This window comes from Rhamphochromis sp. 'chilingali', assembly GCF_963969265.1.
Source record: "Rhamphochromis sp. 'chilingali' genome assembly, chromosome: 9".
Taxonomy (NCBI): Eukaryota; Metazoa; Chordata; class Actinopteri; order Cichliformes; family Cichlidae; genus Rhamphochromis; species Rhamphochromis sp. 'chilingali'.
The window spans coordinates 26,021,811-26,035,980 of NC_137936.1; the positions used below are offsets into that span (position 1 = coordinate 26,021,811).

Below are 14,170 nucleotides of genomic sequence, written 5' to 3' on the forward strand. Positions count from 1 at the left end.
GATGCATTGAGTTTTTCCTTTCCAGTCACCTTTCTCACTCACTATGTATTAACAGACCTCTCTGCATTGAATCATATCTGTTATTAACCTCTGTCTCTCTTCCACAGCATGTCTTCTATCCTGTCTTCCTTCTCTCACCCCAACCGGTCGCAGCAGATGGCCGCCCCTCCCTGAGCCTGGTTCTGCCGGAGGTTTCTTCCTGTTAAAAGGGAGTTTTTCCTTCCCACTGTCGCCAAAGTGCTTGTTCATAGGGGGTCATATGATTGTTGGGTTTTTCTCTGTATCTATGAAGCGCCTTGAGGCGACTTTTGTTGTGATTTGGCGCTATATAAATAAAATTGAATTGAATTGAATTGAATTGAATTAAAATGAAAACGTGAGTACCAGCTCTCGTGGGCATCATAATTACAACTAATGATAAACAAAACAACGATAGTGAATTCAGTGAGACCTAAAACTAGAAATTGAGACCATAAACGCATCAGAAATGTGTTTACTGAGATCATAAATCAGCTGAGCCGCAGCATCATTCCCTCATGGACGTCTAAATGCTCAGGCTTCTTTTGGCAGCCCAATAAGTCGCCTCCTCCTGGCCATGAGTAAGAAAGCAGGTCACAGTGGGTCGATTTTTTAGACACCATCCATCTTTTATCTGTGAAAAAAATATTTCCCCCCTCCTCGATTTCATTATTTGTTTGTTTGTTTGTTTGTTTGTTTGTTTAACTTTGTGTTGAACATTGGGGGGGGGGGGGGGGGTAAATCTGGGTAAACTCCTAGATGATTAAACATGCAGCTATTTTGCTGGTAATAGTAAATTAGTAAATAAAATCAACAGTCTATTTATGCAAGATTGGTTGGGTGTTAATATGGGGGGGGGGGGGGGGTCATAACCCCCTAACCCCCCTGTAAATTACGCCCCTACCCCCTCCATGAGTGAAATCATAATTTCAAAACTGCATTTTGTAGATTCTGTATAGAGTCTACTTCCTCCACAAAACAACTGGTGAAAGTGGTTTTGTGAAATTGATTTAATGCACTTGTGACAGGAGTTGCAGGATTACAACATTCACTGTAAGATCAAACAATGTACGTGATTAATTAACATAAATAAACAGCTGACCTTATGAAACACAAACGCCTCAGTTACAAAACACTCAGAGAAGGACCTTTAGCTTGAAATTATACTGATCTATTATTCTTTTTTCTTCTGTCATATATGCTCTTACATAATTATAATGAAGGAACTGACCTCCCAGCCCATTGTTCCTTCAGTGGTGCTAGTTTCTGTCATTATGCAAATGTACTGTTTATAAGATTGGGGAAACCTGCAGTCAGCTGAAACTAAAGAAGTCACTTGGATGAGTGACAAAACGTTTCTCCCACTGAAAACGCTACGTCCAGATGAACAGAATCAACTTTTGGAGATGCTCTTACATTAATTGTGGCCAGACTGCTCTAAATGCCTGCTTGGTGTCAGGCAGTCTTCTTTATAATTTTGGCTCAGCATGAGCCATAACAGATAGGATCCACTAATGTGGTCAGTTCATCTTAAGCTCCACTCACATTCTGTTTATAGGCAGCAGCAAATCAGAGGAAAGTTTCCTTTAAGATGAAGGAGCTGGACAACTAGTTTCAAACAGATGATAAACTGAGGAGCTGCACCAAACCCCAATAAAAATTAAAGAAGGGTTATGTTGTACTGTGAGTCATGCACTATTTTTACAGTCCAAGAGCAACTATGGAGCACGAAATGAGCAGAAAATATAGTCTTTAAATAATTATGTTTAATTAGGAATCAATACTAGCCTGTGCTGTGTAACATTTCCTCTGGTGGCTCATTGGAATACACCTAGTACTCAGGTTTCAGGTGTATAAAGGTCAGTTGCTTCTTCCGGACTCTTTCCAGGCAAGATACTCATTAAATATCCAACACTTGGTATCAGGTTATTAGACACTTAACCCTACAGCCATGTGCATTGTAAACAGACAGCATTACAGGAAGTACTGGATTTCAGGATGGATTGATGGGCTGCATGTGCACTTTTTATTCCTATCACCATATTCCTGACAGGACATTTTATCTCATGATAAATATGACCACTTACAGGTGTACTCATGTATCAAAGCTTTGTTTTGTCTTTTGTTTGATAGGAAGTCATAATCTAAGTAGTTCAACACGTACCTTCGAAAACTTCTAAAACAAACAGAAAAAAAATACAATTTTTTTTTAAGTAAATGAGTTTATAATACCAGGAAATCCCCAAATCACATTAGCCTAGGGTTATAGTTGGACATCTGTTGGCACGATTGCCTTTGAAGTGCTCTTTATCCTCATTAAAGAGCAGCCTCTGGTATGGGGTAACAGAACCTCAGCCTAGGGTATCGGTGGCTGCTGGGCGGCTGAATACCCCGTTCTTTGCATAGAAGGTGTTCTTCACCAAGGATGACCTGGCACTGGATGGAGTTCTGTAATCTAGCGTGTAGTCACCTGTGGATAAAGGAAGATTACAATAATCTGAAGAATTACAAATTTGAGCGGAAAGCATCTACAGATCTACAAATCTGTGGTGGCAGACAGGAACTGAGCACATTCACAGTAAAACCTGTCTGAGTTAATCACAGTCATGGTGTGAATGTTGTTCAGTTAAACTAAGTCTGACACTGGCCCAGTGACCTCCACAGGCTGGACCCAGTGATGCACTGAATAATATTTAGTTAATAAAAACTCAACAATTTCTATTACTACAACTGGAAGAAATTGACCTAATAACAAAAATCTGAAAAATATGATTTTGTATGAGTAGAAGCTGATAAGGTAAGCTAGCAAAAAATGTGCAGAAAGGATTGTCAGGCAGGACCATGTGTTTTTCTTTATTTTCATCATACATATATACTGTTTCAGTGGTGGATGTTCATATTAATCACGGCCAGAGTTTCAAATAATCTGTTCAGCACATGCACATGTAATCTCCCGGCATCAAAACCTCAGCTTTCAGACTGCTCTGAATACTCTAATTTACTTTTTTCCTCTCCTATTGGATCTATATGATGTTTGCGAGAAAGGTGGGACATGCCTGATATGAGGCACATACCTCTGACTGTGATCAGACTGAAAAAAAAACAGCTTGCATTGTGTAACCTTTAAGATATTTAAATTCCAAATAGTGACTATAGTTTAATCAGTCACTGTTACAAGATCTCCTGGTATTAAAACACAGGATTACTACCGATGTTATAGTACATTTAGTACCTAATGGTGATTTTTGATTCAACAAGTTTATCTTTCTAAAGTTTATGCATCATTTTACAGTCACCACACCACAGGGGGCAGATTGTGACTCCATCGTACCAAGCCTCCAGCCATAATCCCAGGAGGAGAGCAGGGGGAAGTTAAACTTCTCCTCAGGTTTAATGTGTCCACGTCTGTGCAAGTACAGAGTTCTCCCTTTGCCCTGCAAAAGACACATAGATTACATAAAACATCACTTTTACAAAAATGTAGGAATATAGGGATATACTGAATAAAATTACTAAAATGATAAAATGGCAGGGTTTATTTTATTATAGCTAATTATTAGGGGTGCAACGATACACAAAATTCACGGTTCGGTTCGGTTCGATACTTTGGTGTCACGGTTCGATATTTTTTCGATACAAAAAATGTTCATGCTTTTTTTAATTTGTCATTTATTAAAATTATAAATATACATTTTAACCTAAAAGTATAGTTTTTAAATTTAATGTTGCTGAAACAACAAAATAATAAAAAAAATAGATCTATCTGATCGAGGAATCACTCATCTTTGGAAAAGAGAGTTTATTACAGAGAAATGGCTCTTTCCAAAATAAAAGCTATACTATACGCTTCTTCTGGGGTATATTCTCAGCAGCATATTAAACATATCAGGTCCCCATAAGGAGAATCATGTGCTAACGGCTGTCTAAATGACTCGGGTAAAGTTTGCAGCAGCGTGCTTGTTGTTTTTGTCTGCTTCCACTTGTCTTTGCACTAGGATGATGTCGGCGTAAATGTGCAGTCATATTCGTTGTGTTCCCACTAGTGCTGTCAGCGTTAATCTCGTTAAAATGACATTAACGCCATAACGCGGCAAATCTCCGTTAACAAGTTACCGCAGATCGCCCCGTGCGTGGGGCTGGACGGCCAACACGTTAACAAGCTAACTGTGCTAACGCACTAGTTTCCACCAATGTAATTGAGCATTGCGTGGCACATCCGACATACTGTTTTACTTTTGTCCATGACGCGCTTACCATCAGGGTCATACTTCACATGAAAACCAAAATAGTTCCAAACACCAGATCTGAATGAGGGTGGGGGAGGTTCAATTTCGGGTAGCGTTGAGGCAGTTGCCATGTTGCAACGAGCTTAGCTTCTGTCTTGTTAGCTTGCACTGCGCTCAGTGGATCTGCACTCGACAGTGCAGCCTAGGCGGAGTAGATCCACTGAGCGCTCAACACAGACAGCATCGTCAGAAGAAAAGTTGATAAAATAAATAAAAATGTTTGTATTGTTCGATACATATGCGTACCAAACTGAAAGCACTGTATCGAACGGTTCAATATCGATACGAGTATCGTTGCACCCCTACTAATTATCTTTCCAAGTATCTCAAAGGATTAAAGAGGACATTCATCATGGCTCCTGCCACAGCAGATACTTGCAGCTCACTTCACTCAGTTATGCTACAGTCACACTGTAGAAAACTGGAAATTGTGGCACAACCAAAATATCGTGAACTTGCAGTCTGATTGCCTTTGAAATGGTTGATTTGAGCACAGGGACAGGTCTGTGACCACTTATGAGTTGCTATCTTCTATGTGTTGTCAGCAAGATGGAGTCAGTCCAACAGAGAGAGGTAAGTGGAACAGAGAGAGGTAAGTGACGGACAAGGTAAGCGAATCATGTTGTAACTGATGTCAGACCCCGGAGATTTTTGTGGAAAATTAAAGCGAATGGTAGTTTAGAATTTAGAATTGAACAAATTCCTTTAAGCTTCAGTATTACCAAATACACTTATCAATTGTCTTATAACTAACAACATTTGTCTAAATCATCTCCAACACCCTGGAGAACAACGGGGAGAGTTTAGAGGCTCTCCAAGATTACATCAATCGGTGCTTCCAGGATCTGGTAACGAAGAAGGCCCAGAGTGCACCTTCCCCGGCCAAATCGGAGACAGTGTCGTCGAAAAGATGTCGCCCGGCAGATTCCCCCGGCATAACATCGCCAGCCGGCAAAGATATTGCCGACATACTGGAGTCAGTCGACAAACGACAAACTGCAAGTCCAGTTTCGATGCAAGGCTGTCCTTGGTGGAGATTCCTCACTGGGAATTTAAGCCCTTGCAAGAATCCCTGGAGTTCAGCCAGCAGCAGGTGGAAACGCTCGCTGCTGAAAATGCCACGCTAAGGGAGTCGGTGAAATGTCTCACAGACAATGTTACCCAGCTAAATAGAGAAAATAAAAAACATAAAAGAGACAGTTATTGATCTACAAGCTCGTGGCATGCGTGATAATCTTGTATTTTCTGGTATTCCAGAAACCGCTGGAGAAGCCGCGGAGACTACGGTGAAAAGCTTCATCAAAACCCACGTGTGGGGGTGCCTACTGGGGTCAGTGGGGAAGCTGGCCCCAGGGATGGGTCACTTGCCCCTCCCTTCCTTCCCTCCCCATCTCCAGCTGCCTCCCTCTTCCCGCTCCACCACAATCACCCACACATGCAGGGCCTTGGGGTAAAGATGTGTCACCAGGGTGCAGGGGAGGCATCCCCCCCTCTGTCCCCTTCTGGCTGCCTGTGCCCCAATTTTATCTCACAATTTAGACATTCACATTACTCACACTCTCATTACACATACATATAGGATCTTGGGGGTGGGCACAATCACGGAGTCCAAATTACCATCAGGGTGTACACCTCACCCCTGGCGTCGTTGCCCACCTCTCAATTTTAAATACACGTAGACATTGAGGGCTATCAGGAGGGACTATGCGCTTACCTGCTGCTCCTTGGCAGGTAGCTCCATGCCCTCCTGGGTTTTAATTGCACCTTAGAACACACATGCATCAACACTACAATGAGCGGGTGGAGGGAGGTTTGGAGTCTTCTCCCACCCCCATTCTCTGCGGCCTGCTGGAGCGGGAGGGCTAGGTGGAGTTGGCCGTCCGACTGCAGTCTGGAGTGTGGGGCCTGCCTGCTGCTACGGAGTCGGGGTGGTCTGCCTCTCCCCACCGCAGGGAAAAGGGTAACACCACCTGGGTCTGGGTGCAGTTTCGCCCTCCAGGGGCAAGGGTACCTAGACCTGGAGCTTAGAGTACGCTTGGGGAGTATGATCGTGTGTACAGTGTCTCTTTATGTCTGTCTCCACGTTGGGTGAGTGTTGAGTAATTGCATATGAGAGCATGAGGGTGGGAATGGATGTTTGTATCTGTGTGTGCCTGCATGTCTGTGTCTATATGTCAGGTTGGGTATCAGACGCCACCTCTCTGGGGACATCTCAGGTCCTCCAAGGTATGGAGGCCTATCTCCCCCCACCACTTCCCCTGCCAGTGGCAGACGGCCTCAGACATCGGTGCGTTGGTGGTTCTTTGTGTCCGGGGATGGGCGTCCGGGTACACACCGGCTCACTCCTTGGTGGCTGCTTATGGCCTGGAGCCTGGGGCTCGCTCGGGCCACTTCGGGGGTGGGGTGCCCTCAGCCTCTCGGCCTGGGGCTCGGTCACTCTGGCACAGCTGGCTGGCCTACCGTCACTGCAACCCCCCCGGCTTCTGCTCCGTGGCTGCTGAGTGACCCCTCATCTGGGGCTCTCCACAGCTCTTTCTGGGACAGTGGCGCGGCTGCCCCTCTGTTGGTCTTCCTTGGTCTCTTGTGTTCTGAGGGCCTCTGGATGTCTGGAGTTTTGATCTCCTCCATACCTGCTTCATGCCCTGGAGGACGGGGCTGTGGCTCCCCACACCCTCTAGCACAGAGGTCGGCAACCCTAGGCACGTGTGCCACAGTTGGCACGCAAAGGGTTAACTGATGGCACGACCATAGCTGGACTGGCCATCGGGCATACCAGGCATTTGCTCGGTGGGCCGATGATTTTTTTTGTAACGGTATAAACAATGAAAGGTGGTGGATTGGCCAGATGCTGGCCGCTGTGTAAAAATAACTCAGTTGTTTGGTGGTGGCTTTGGCGGAGCTTCCACAGATTCAGTAAAATTAACAAGTGGAGGCCAGCAGGTGGATGAGGGAGAGGGGAGACCCGAAGAGGAGAGACCCGAGGCAGCCGATGGTCCGAGTGTGAACTGAACTTCAGGTAAGAAGTTATGACCTGCAATCTATCTGGGTCAGATATAAACCAAGTTTAGGTGGAGTTTATTTTCGTTGTGCTGACTTTTTACAGTCAGTTACAATAACTCATACTGCGTGAGCTAGCATGACAGTTTCTATACAGCTGGGTGGGTGCTATGATGTTACTGATAGTGAACTTTATTTTATTCATAAGGTTAGTTAGTGGAGTTGCCAACCGTCCCGTACAAACGGAATCGTCCCGCATTCAGAGAAATTATTGCGCGTTTCGTGTTGAGCTGAGAAGGGCTAGTTTGTCTAGGATGGAAAAAGACACAAAGACACAAAGGTGGATTTATTCTGTCGTTATGCTGCACAGCTGCCTCTTCTTCTCTCATTATCTCCCCCTCCCTCTCCTGTTGCTACTTTAATCATGAAACTGATCAATGAGCAGCTGATCGGCTTTTCTCTCTTGTTTGTTTATCACCCACTTTGCGCCAGAAAGAGGAAACTGCCGGTTGTCGCGCTAAACAGCAGCACGTTTAAGCTTTATCAGCTGTTGTTAGAATGTATTTAATATTAATTTCTAGTATCAGTTGATGTTTGCTGGAGCCACAGCTGTAAAAGCTGCTGGTCATGATGTCGGTTTGTATATCTGGTGAGAGGGAAACATGAAGATGAAACCAGGAGATGTCCTTACTGAATCATCAGAGCTGAACAGGTGATGGAGAAACAGGTTTACCTTTTAGGTTACATGAGTGAGTTGAAGGGAAGTTATGAACTGTTTCTGAGAGACAAATAACACCAGGATCCTTTTTTATGTAGCTGACAGCTGGTAACTGTGCAGGGGCGGATCTCGCAAAGTTTTGCCAGGGGGGCCAGGTAGGGCATTAACAGGGAGAGGGGGGCACAAAGAAATACTTTCTTATTCTCTTTTAAAATGTCGGGCTGCTATTAAATAATTATCTGAAGCTTACAACCAAAGTTTTTATCTGACATAAAATGTATGGAAATCATACATATACCAACAAGACTGTACATCACTGTCACAACAACGTTTGTTTTCATTCAAAGGCTTAATGGCTTTAATACCTGGTGGGCCGGTCTTTAGTCAAGCCCGGGCTGTTTTTTTGTCCCAGTCCAGCCCTGGGCACGACACGCAGTGAATTAATCTGAGAAGGTGCATCAAAAAATAAATGGCCGCGCCAGCGGTGCACATCGCAAATCAGCTTGCATAGGCACATTAGTTGTGCCGCTTCTTAATGACGGTATCTTAGCTAATAACCCCAACTACCAGATTCAACTTGTAATTGGCTAAAAATAACTTAGCCTACTGGTAAGAGGGATGTTGTTAGCTTTCCATATTCCGACACTTCAAAAGCTTCAGGAGCTTTCCGCTGAAAGCAAAAGTGATGATATTTATATTTAAATGTTTAAATGTTAATTTTATGAAAGAGAGTTTGACTGTCAAAGTGATTCTTACATGGTGAGAGGAGTCCTGATACAGAGCCTCTCTGGTGTGGGGCGAAACCGGCCTCATTAGAGGAGGCACACTGAGCTGCTGTTCACCTCCCACAGAGCACACAGGAGGAGGAGAAGGGCGACGAGGAAGAAGGTCGCTCTGCTTCTCAGTAGTCCTGGCAACAAGAGGCACAACAGCCCTGATGGAAGATAAACAGAAAGTTAATGTTTATTTTCATGCGTGTGTAATGTCATGGTCGCTGGAATCTGTCATGTTTCTGAGGTTTGGACTCTTGGTTAATATTAAATCAAGTCACGTTTATTTATGTCCCACATTTAAGGCCAACAGACGCTGACCAAAGTGCTGCACAGCAATCATCTACAATGTTGGTTAATATTAGTGTCACATTCATGCCTAGCTACCCCCAGTAGGTTTAGTCTAATTATGTGGGTCTCAGTAACATCAGATAAATCTGCTTTTACCCAGACCATGAAAACAAATGATAGCTGAGCACATGTGGATACTCAAGACAACTAAGGTTTTAAATCTTCACTCTTCCACTTTAAAATAAATGAAGGGGCTCACTGAGGGTCAGCAGGTATCTTTGGCAGCTGTGGCAGCTGTGTGGGCTCTTTGCTGTTGTTCCAGGGATTGTAGCAGGATGGGTAGAGTTTGGCATAGCGGCTCCTCCAGGTTAAACGGGTCAACATCTCCTTCTTGATCTGCTCCCTGTAAGAGTTCTGGCTCTGAGTCGTCAGCAGGTCGCGCATTTCCTGCCCGGAAAGCCAAATTTAGTGTGAGAACAGCTAACACAGACGCACAAGTTGCTTTCGACATTGTTTTTCTGAAAGATTAATAGTTAACACATAGAACTAGAAGAAGCCATCTCAGATAATGTTTATGCCCTAATTTTGAGTTTTAAAGAGCAGAATCACAATACCAAACATCTGTAAGATGCAAATAAATCACAAATGTCACTGTCTGGACAACTTTTCATACTTACAAATAATTGTGCATTTTAATTTAATTATCTTGTGTCCATTTTTTGATCCTTCTTAAGCTGGAGCTAGCTCTGAAGCTCTGAGTCCCTTTTATTTAAACAGCAGCTCCACAGAAACAACACAACAGCCATCACAAACTGGCCATAAGAACAGTCAATGAAAAAGTCACAACAACATATCCTACCAGAGTTATAAAACGGCAGATTATATTTTTATAGTATAAACAAATGGCAAAAGATAATTGTTAGATATAATATAGTTTACCTTTTGTTCAATGCCGAGCTGTGCAGGATCAGTTTCTCACTGTGGAAATGAGCTGTGGATCAGATAACGCTGGGGAACGCCAGGAAACACGACACTCCCTGTTTTTCAACTCCTACATACCTGTGTGTTTGCAAATAGATACCACTGTGGGCACTAATATCAACTAATAAAATTCCTCACAAGTTTCTGACTGATAATTTTTCTTTAGTCACAAGCTAAATTTTTGGCAAATGTTGAGCAAATGGGAGGCCCTGCCTTTCAAAATAAGTCTCACACATGTGTTTTGGCAATTGAGTTTTTCTGTTAAAAGCTTTTTGTTGTTGGAAATAGGCAAGAATAAAGAAAGACAACAGAAAAAAAAAAGAATAAATCATTCCACAATCAATCCAATATAATTTTACTAAAATTATTTCTGTACAATGACTTTAGTATATTAGTCATATTAAAAAATAATCAGGAGGGGAAGTGCCAGATACCATGTGATGCTAATTAAATGCATTTTATTATCAGCAATCACCTTCCCCCAACAGGGCGCAATAGATGGATGCACCTCCGTCAGCCTGGTTCTTCCAAAGGTTTCCTCCTGTCAAAAGAGAGTTTTGTCCTTGCCACAGCAAAATATTAGTAAAGGCTCTCCAAAACTAGAATGAGGAGTTGATTCTGATAACTGAGGAGTGTTTCATTTTGTGCCATTTAAAATGAAATCCAACAAACTCATTTATTCATGGCTGTTAGGAAATCTAGAAAAATCTTGGAAAGGAAGAGAACCATAATGTAGAAACTTATAAAGTGTCTGCTGTCATGCAGTCCTCCACTCATGTTTCAGCCCCATATTCTCTTGAATGCATCAAATATGAACTCTGAAATTTGCATCCTAGAATTGAGTTGAAGTAAAGCTAAAAAGCATCTTTACTTTATACAGTCAGCAATGATGACAACCCTGGTTTAAAAAATCTGTAATATTGCAATGATTTGATAACTTGACACATCAAATATATTAAAAAAATCACTCACAGGGTTTTTTTAAACTTTGATTGGTCAAACAGCAGTAGTGTTAGAAAGCAGTTGCTTTGCTGAATCTTGGTGGTAATCTAAATTAAATCTCTACCAGGTTTTTGGAAACAGAGTTGTAAAAGAAGGCAGCACAGTGGCTCAGTGTGGTCTCACAGGAGTCAGGCTGGGGTACTTTTTGCAGCATCAGCTTCTTTCCGTGAAGAATTTCCATGTTCTTCCCATTCTGAGAGGTACACCCCCACCCCCACCCCTTTCCAGAAACACACTGTTCAGCTGGAAACTCTAAACTGGTGAGTCAGTTCTTAACTGGAAAATAAAATTGAATATTGAACCTGTTTCTGCAACTTGATAACGTTTGCAGTAAATCTCATCAACCACTAGATGGAGAAGTTAAAAGTACAGTCAGTGAGTATATTTACTGGATGGTTAACAGATTTTTTTGTTTTTTGAAATTTTCGACTCAGAAGTAAATGGCCTGTATTTGTATAGCGCTTTACTAGTCCCTAAGGACCCCAAGGCGCTTTACACAACCAGTCATTCACCCATTCACACACTGAATGATGATGATGATGTGTAAAATAAACACATTACAAGTCCAGGTTTCTGGGCACCCACATGTCTGCTGATCCCACCTGGACCCATGGATCCACCTCTGCCAACCCTGGAGGCCATCATCAGATCCTCCTGTGTCAGAAAAGCCAGGGCCATCCCAGGTGACCCCTTACACCCCACCCACTACCTATTTGACCCGCTTGCTGATTGACCTGCCTGATTGACCTGCCAGGACCTGCCAGGTCAATCAGGTCCCACATCTCCAGACTCACAAAAAACTTCTTCCTGTGGGCCAGTTAGGCTGTTAACAAGCACTAGAGCAAATCTGAGCGTCTCTCTGCTCAGATCCCAAATCTTTGTACTTTTAAATCATTTTCCCTCACTCAAGCCTAGCCTTCTAGAAACCAAAGAAGCTTTTAAAACTGTTTATTTATCTCCTTCGCTGCCTGCTGGGCCTTAATGTGTTGTGCTCTTTTAGCACAATTTTCTTTAACTTATTTGAGAGGATTTCAGATCCTACTGTAATGTGTTCAGGGTTTTCTGAAGCTTCTTTCTGTGATCCTGTGCAGCCTCCTTGATGGGTCTGGGAATTTGTGGTTGATGGGTGCTCTTGAATCTCAGCAGATGATACATGCTGACTCCTGATGGCCTCAGCTAGGTTCCTCAAGACCAAGTCTGACCAAGAATGTGGATCAGGTCGTTGAAGGTTTTTTTTTTTTTTTTATAAACTGGCAACTCCCATTGTTTCTCCTCTTCCCACCAGTTCTTTAGAGACTCCCTCCTCCCCAGAATGGAAAGAGATCTTTTCTCCAAGTGAGGCTGAAAACACACGAAACTTTTAGTTGGGTATTTAAAAAATGTTGCTTAATGCCTGCCGAAGGTGGAAGTGGTAATTTTCATTCAGCATACCAGTACTTCATCTATCAGCCGAATTTGTGATTTTCTGTATTTATTTAGATGAATCTTCTCATGGTCCCCTGAAACGTTTCTCAGAAGAAGAGCTCTCAGACCTGAGTTTTATCTATTTTGTGTGGATCATCACAGCAGAGATGCGTTTCATTTTAAGGTGTACATTTGATTTATCAGAGCATGTTTGTTGGGTCAGTCTTTTCATTTCTTCAAAGTTGGCTGTTTGGTAGTCTGTGATTTATAAATAGGAGCAAATTAGAAAAAGACAGTACACTTATGCTGTGAAATTACTGCTGCCACCTTTTATTACCGTAAACATTAGTATGTTACTGATTTAATCCAGATTTCCATTTGTATTTCTTTCTAACTGCACCTTTCTGTACTTTGGCCTTGAGCCCATGTTGCTTCAAAGACTTCATCCCCACTCCTCCAGGCTGTTGCTATGAATGATGACATCATCCAAATAGGTGGCTGCATATGGAGTTTGGAGGCACTTGGTTCATGAAGCAATTGAAGGTGGTTGTAGCCCTAAATGGAAACCTAAATTTAAGTGTCATGAGCTCGTAAGTTTTTTTTTCCTAAAGGGAGTTCACACAGGAAGTGTGCAGAGATGAGGTGATCACATCACCACAGACCACAGAAAGTCGACCAATGATGGGTGAAGAAAAGGTTGGTGATAGAAAGTAGGCATATCCCAAGTTTAACTTTGAGGCAAGTGACTGAGCGACTACCAATGAAAACAAAGGATACAACTGACTGACATATGATAGATATGTTAATATATTACAGGGTTACCTAGGCAACTGCAGTCTTCAATCAACTCTAGCAACCAACCGCCAAAGGGACAAAGTGATGGATGATGAGCAAATCAGCTCCTGTCTGGATGTCCCTTTGGGCTCTGAAAAACCTGGGGATTAATCTGAATCCTGAGCCATTCACTTGACAAAATCCATACAGAACTGTACAGACCAAATCTTCTTAACCACAAGAACAATGAGGCTAGATAAGAATATCATAACAACCCATCTTGCATTTTCAGACTAGCTTTCAGTTCTTTTTTTAATTTTCTGCAAGAACTGGTAGCATGTTGATTGCACTGACACATACAGATGAGTCTCACTCCCCCAGCCTCACTGTTTATGATTTTTGTTTCATTCGCTGTGACACCACAGAAGGTGTGTCCCACTTGGTGAGCAATTTAGAGCTAAAGATGAAAGCAATATAACTATCTCCCCTTGCAAGTTTTCTAAGCTTGGTATTGTAATGTTGCTGTTTCTTGCCCTGGAGCAAATTATGCAGTGTAAACTACCTTGATAACTCTCAGAGCCAGAACATACTGAATTTAATTCCCCCCCCCCCCCCCCCCCCCCCCCCCCCCCCCCGCCCTCCCTACCAGTTTTCCTAAACAAGTGTTTCTTTTCCCATGGAGCCCACCAACAACTCCTGCACTGCAAACAACATAAAGTTGAGCCACTGCATTCATCATTGTGTATGAACCTACAAGTCATACATTTTATATGCTTTGTCTAATATTCAGCAGTTCATACTTGGGTCACTACCTTTGCAGAGATGTCGTGTAAAGGCATTGCTTTAGCACATTCCGTTGCACAGCAAACCATCACAAAACATCTTTTTTTGCACACTTTGGTGAGACCTCTATTTAAGGTAAAGGATCT

At 42.7% G+C, this 14,170-nt stretch overlaps 1 protein-coding gene across 1 annotated transcript; it reads right to left on the reverse strand.

The window, feature by feature from the left end:
• Positions 1 to 1,051: 1,051 nt before the first annotated feature.
• LOC308403226 (protein SPMIP1) lies at positions 1,052 to 10,127 on the reverse strand. Its single transcript, XM_080892496.1, has 5 exons — positions 10,020 to 10,127; positions 9,340 to 9,527; positions 8,776 to 8,953; positions 3,350 to 3,452; positions 1,052 to 2,488 (listed from the first exon to the last, which is right to left on the reverse strand). The coding sequence occupies exons 2-5, from the start codon at positions 9,522 to 9,524 to the stop codon at positions 2,370 to 2,372; spliced, it is 585 nt and encodes a 194-aa protein (XP_080748622.1). The 5' UTR covers positions 9,525 to 9,527; positions 10,020 to 10,127; the 3' UTR covers positions 1,052 to 2,369.
• Positions 10,128 to 14,170: the final 4,043 nt, after the last annotated feature.

Bases quoted from the DNA above. Each gene is read 5' to 3' on its own strand.
- LOC308403226 (XM_080892496.1), bottom strand. From the start codon at position 9,524: ATGCGCGACCTGCTGACGACTCAGAGCCAGAACTCTTACAGGGAGCAG. The intron at 8,954-9,339 runs GTGAGCCCCTTC...ATCTTCCATCAG, and splicing joins AAGATACCTGCTGACCCTCA to GGCTGTTGTGCCTCTTGTTG. The intron at 3,453-8,775 runs GTAAGAATCACT...TGTCTTTTGCAG, and splicing joins ATCAGGACTCCTCTCACCAT to GGCAAAGGGAGAACTCTGTA.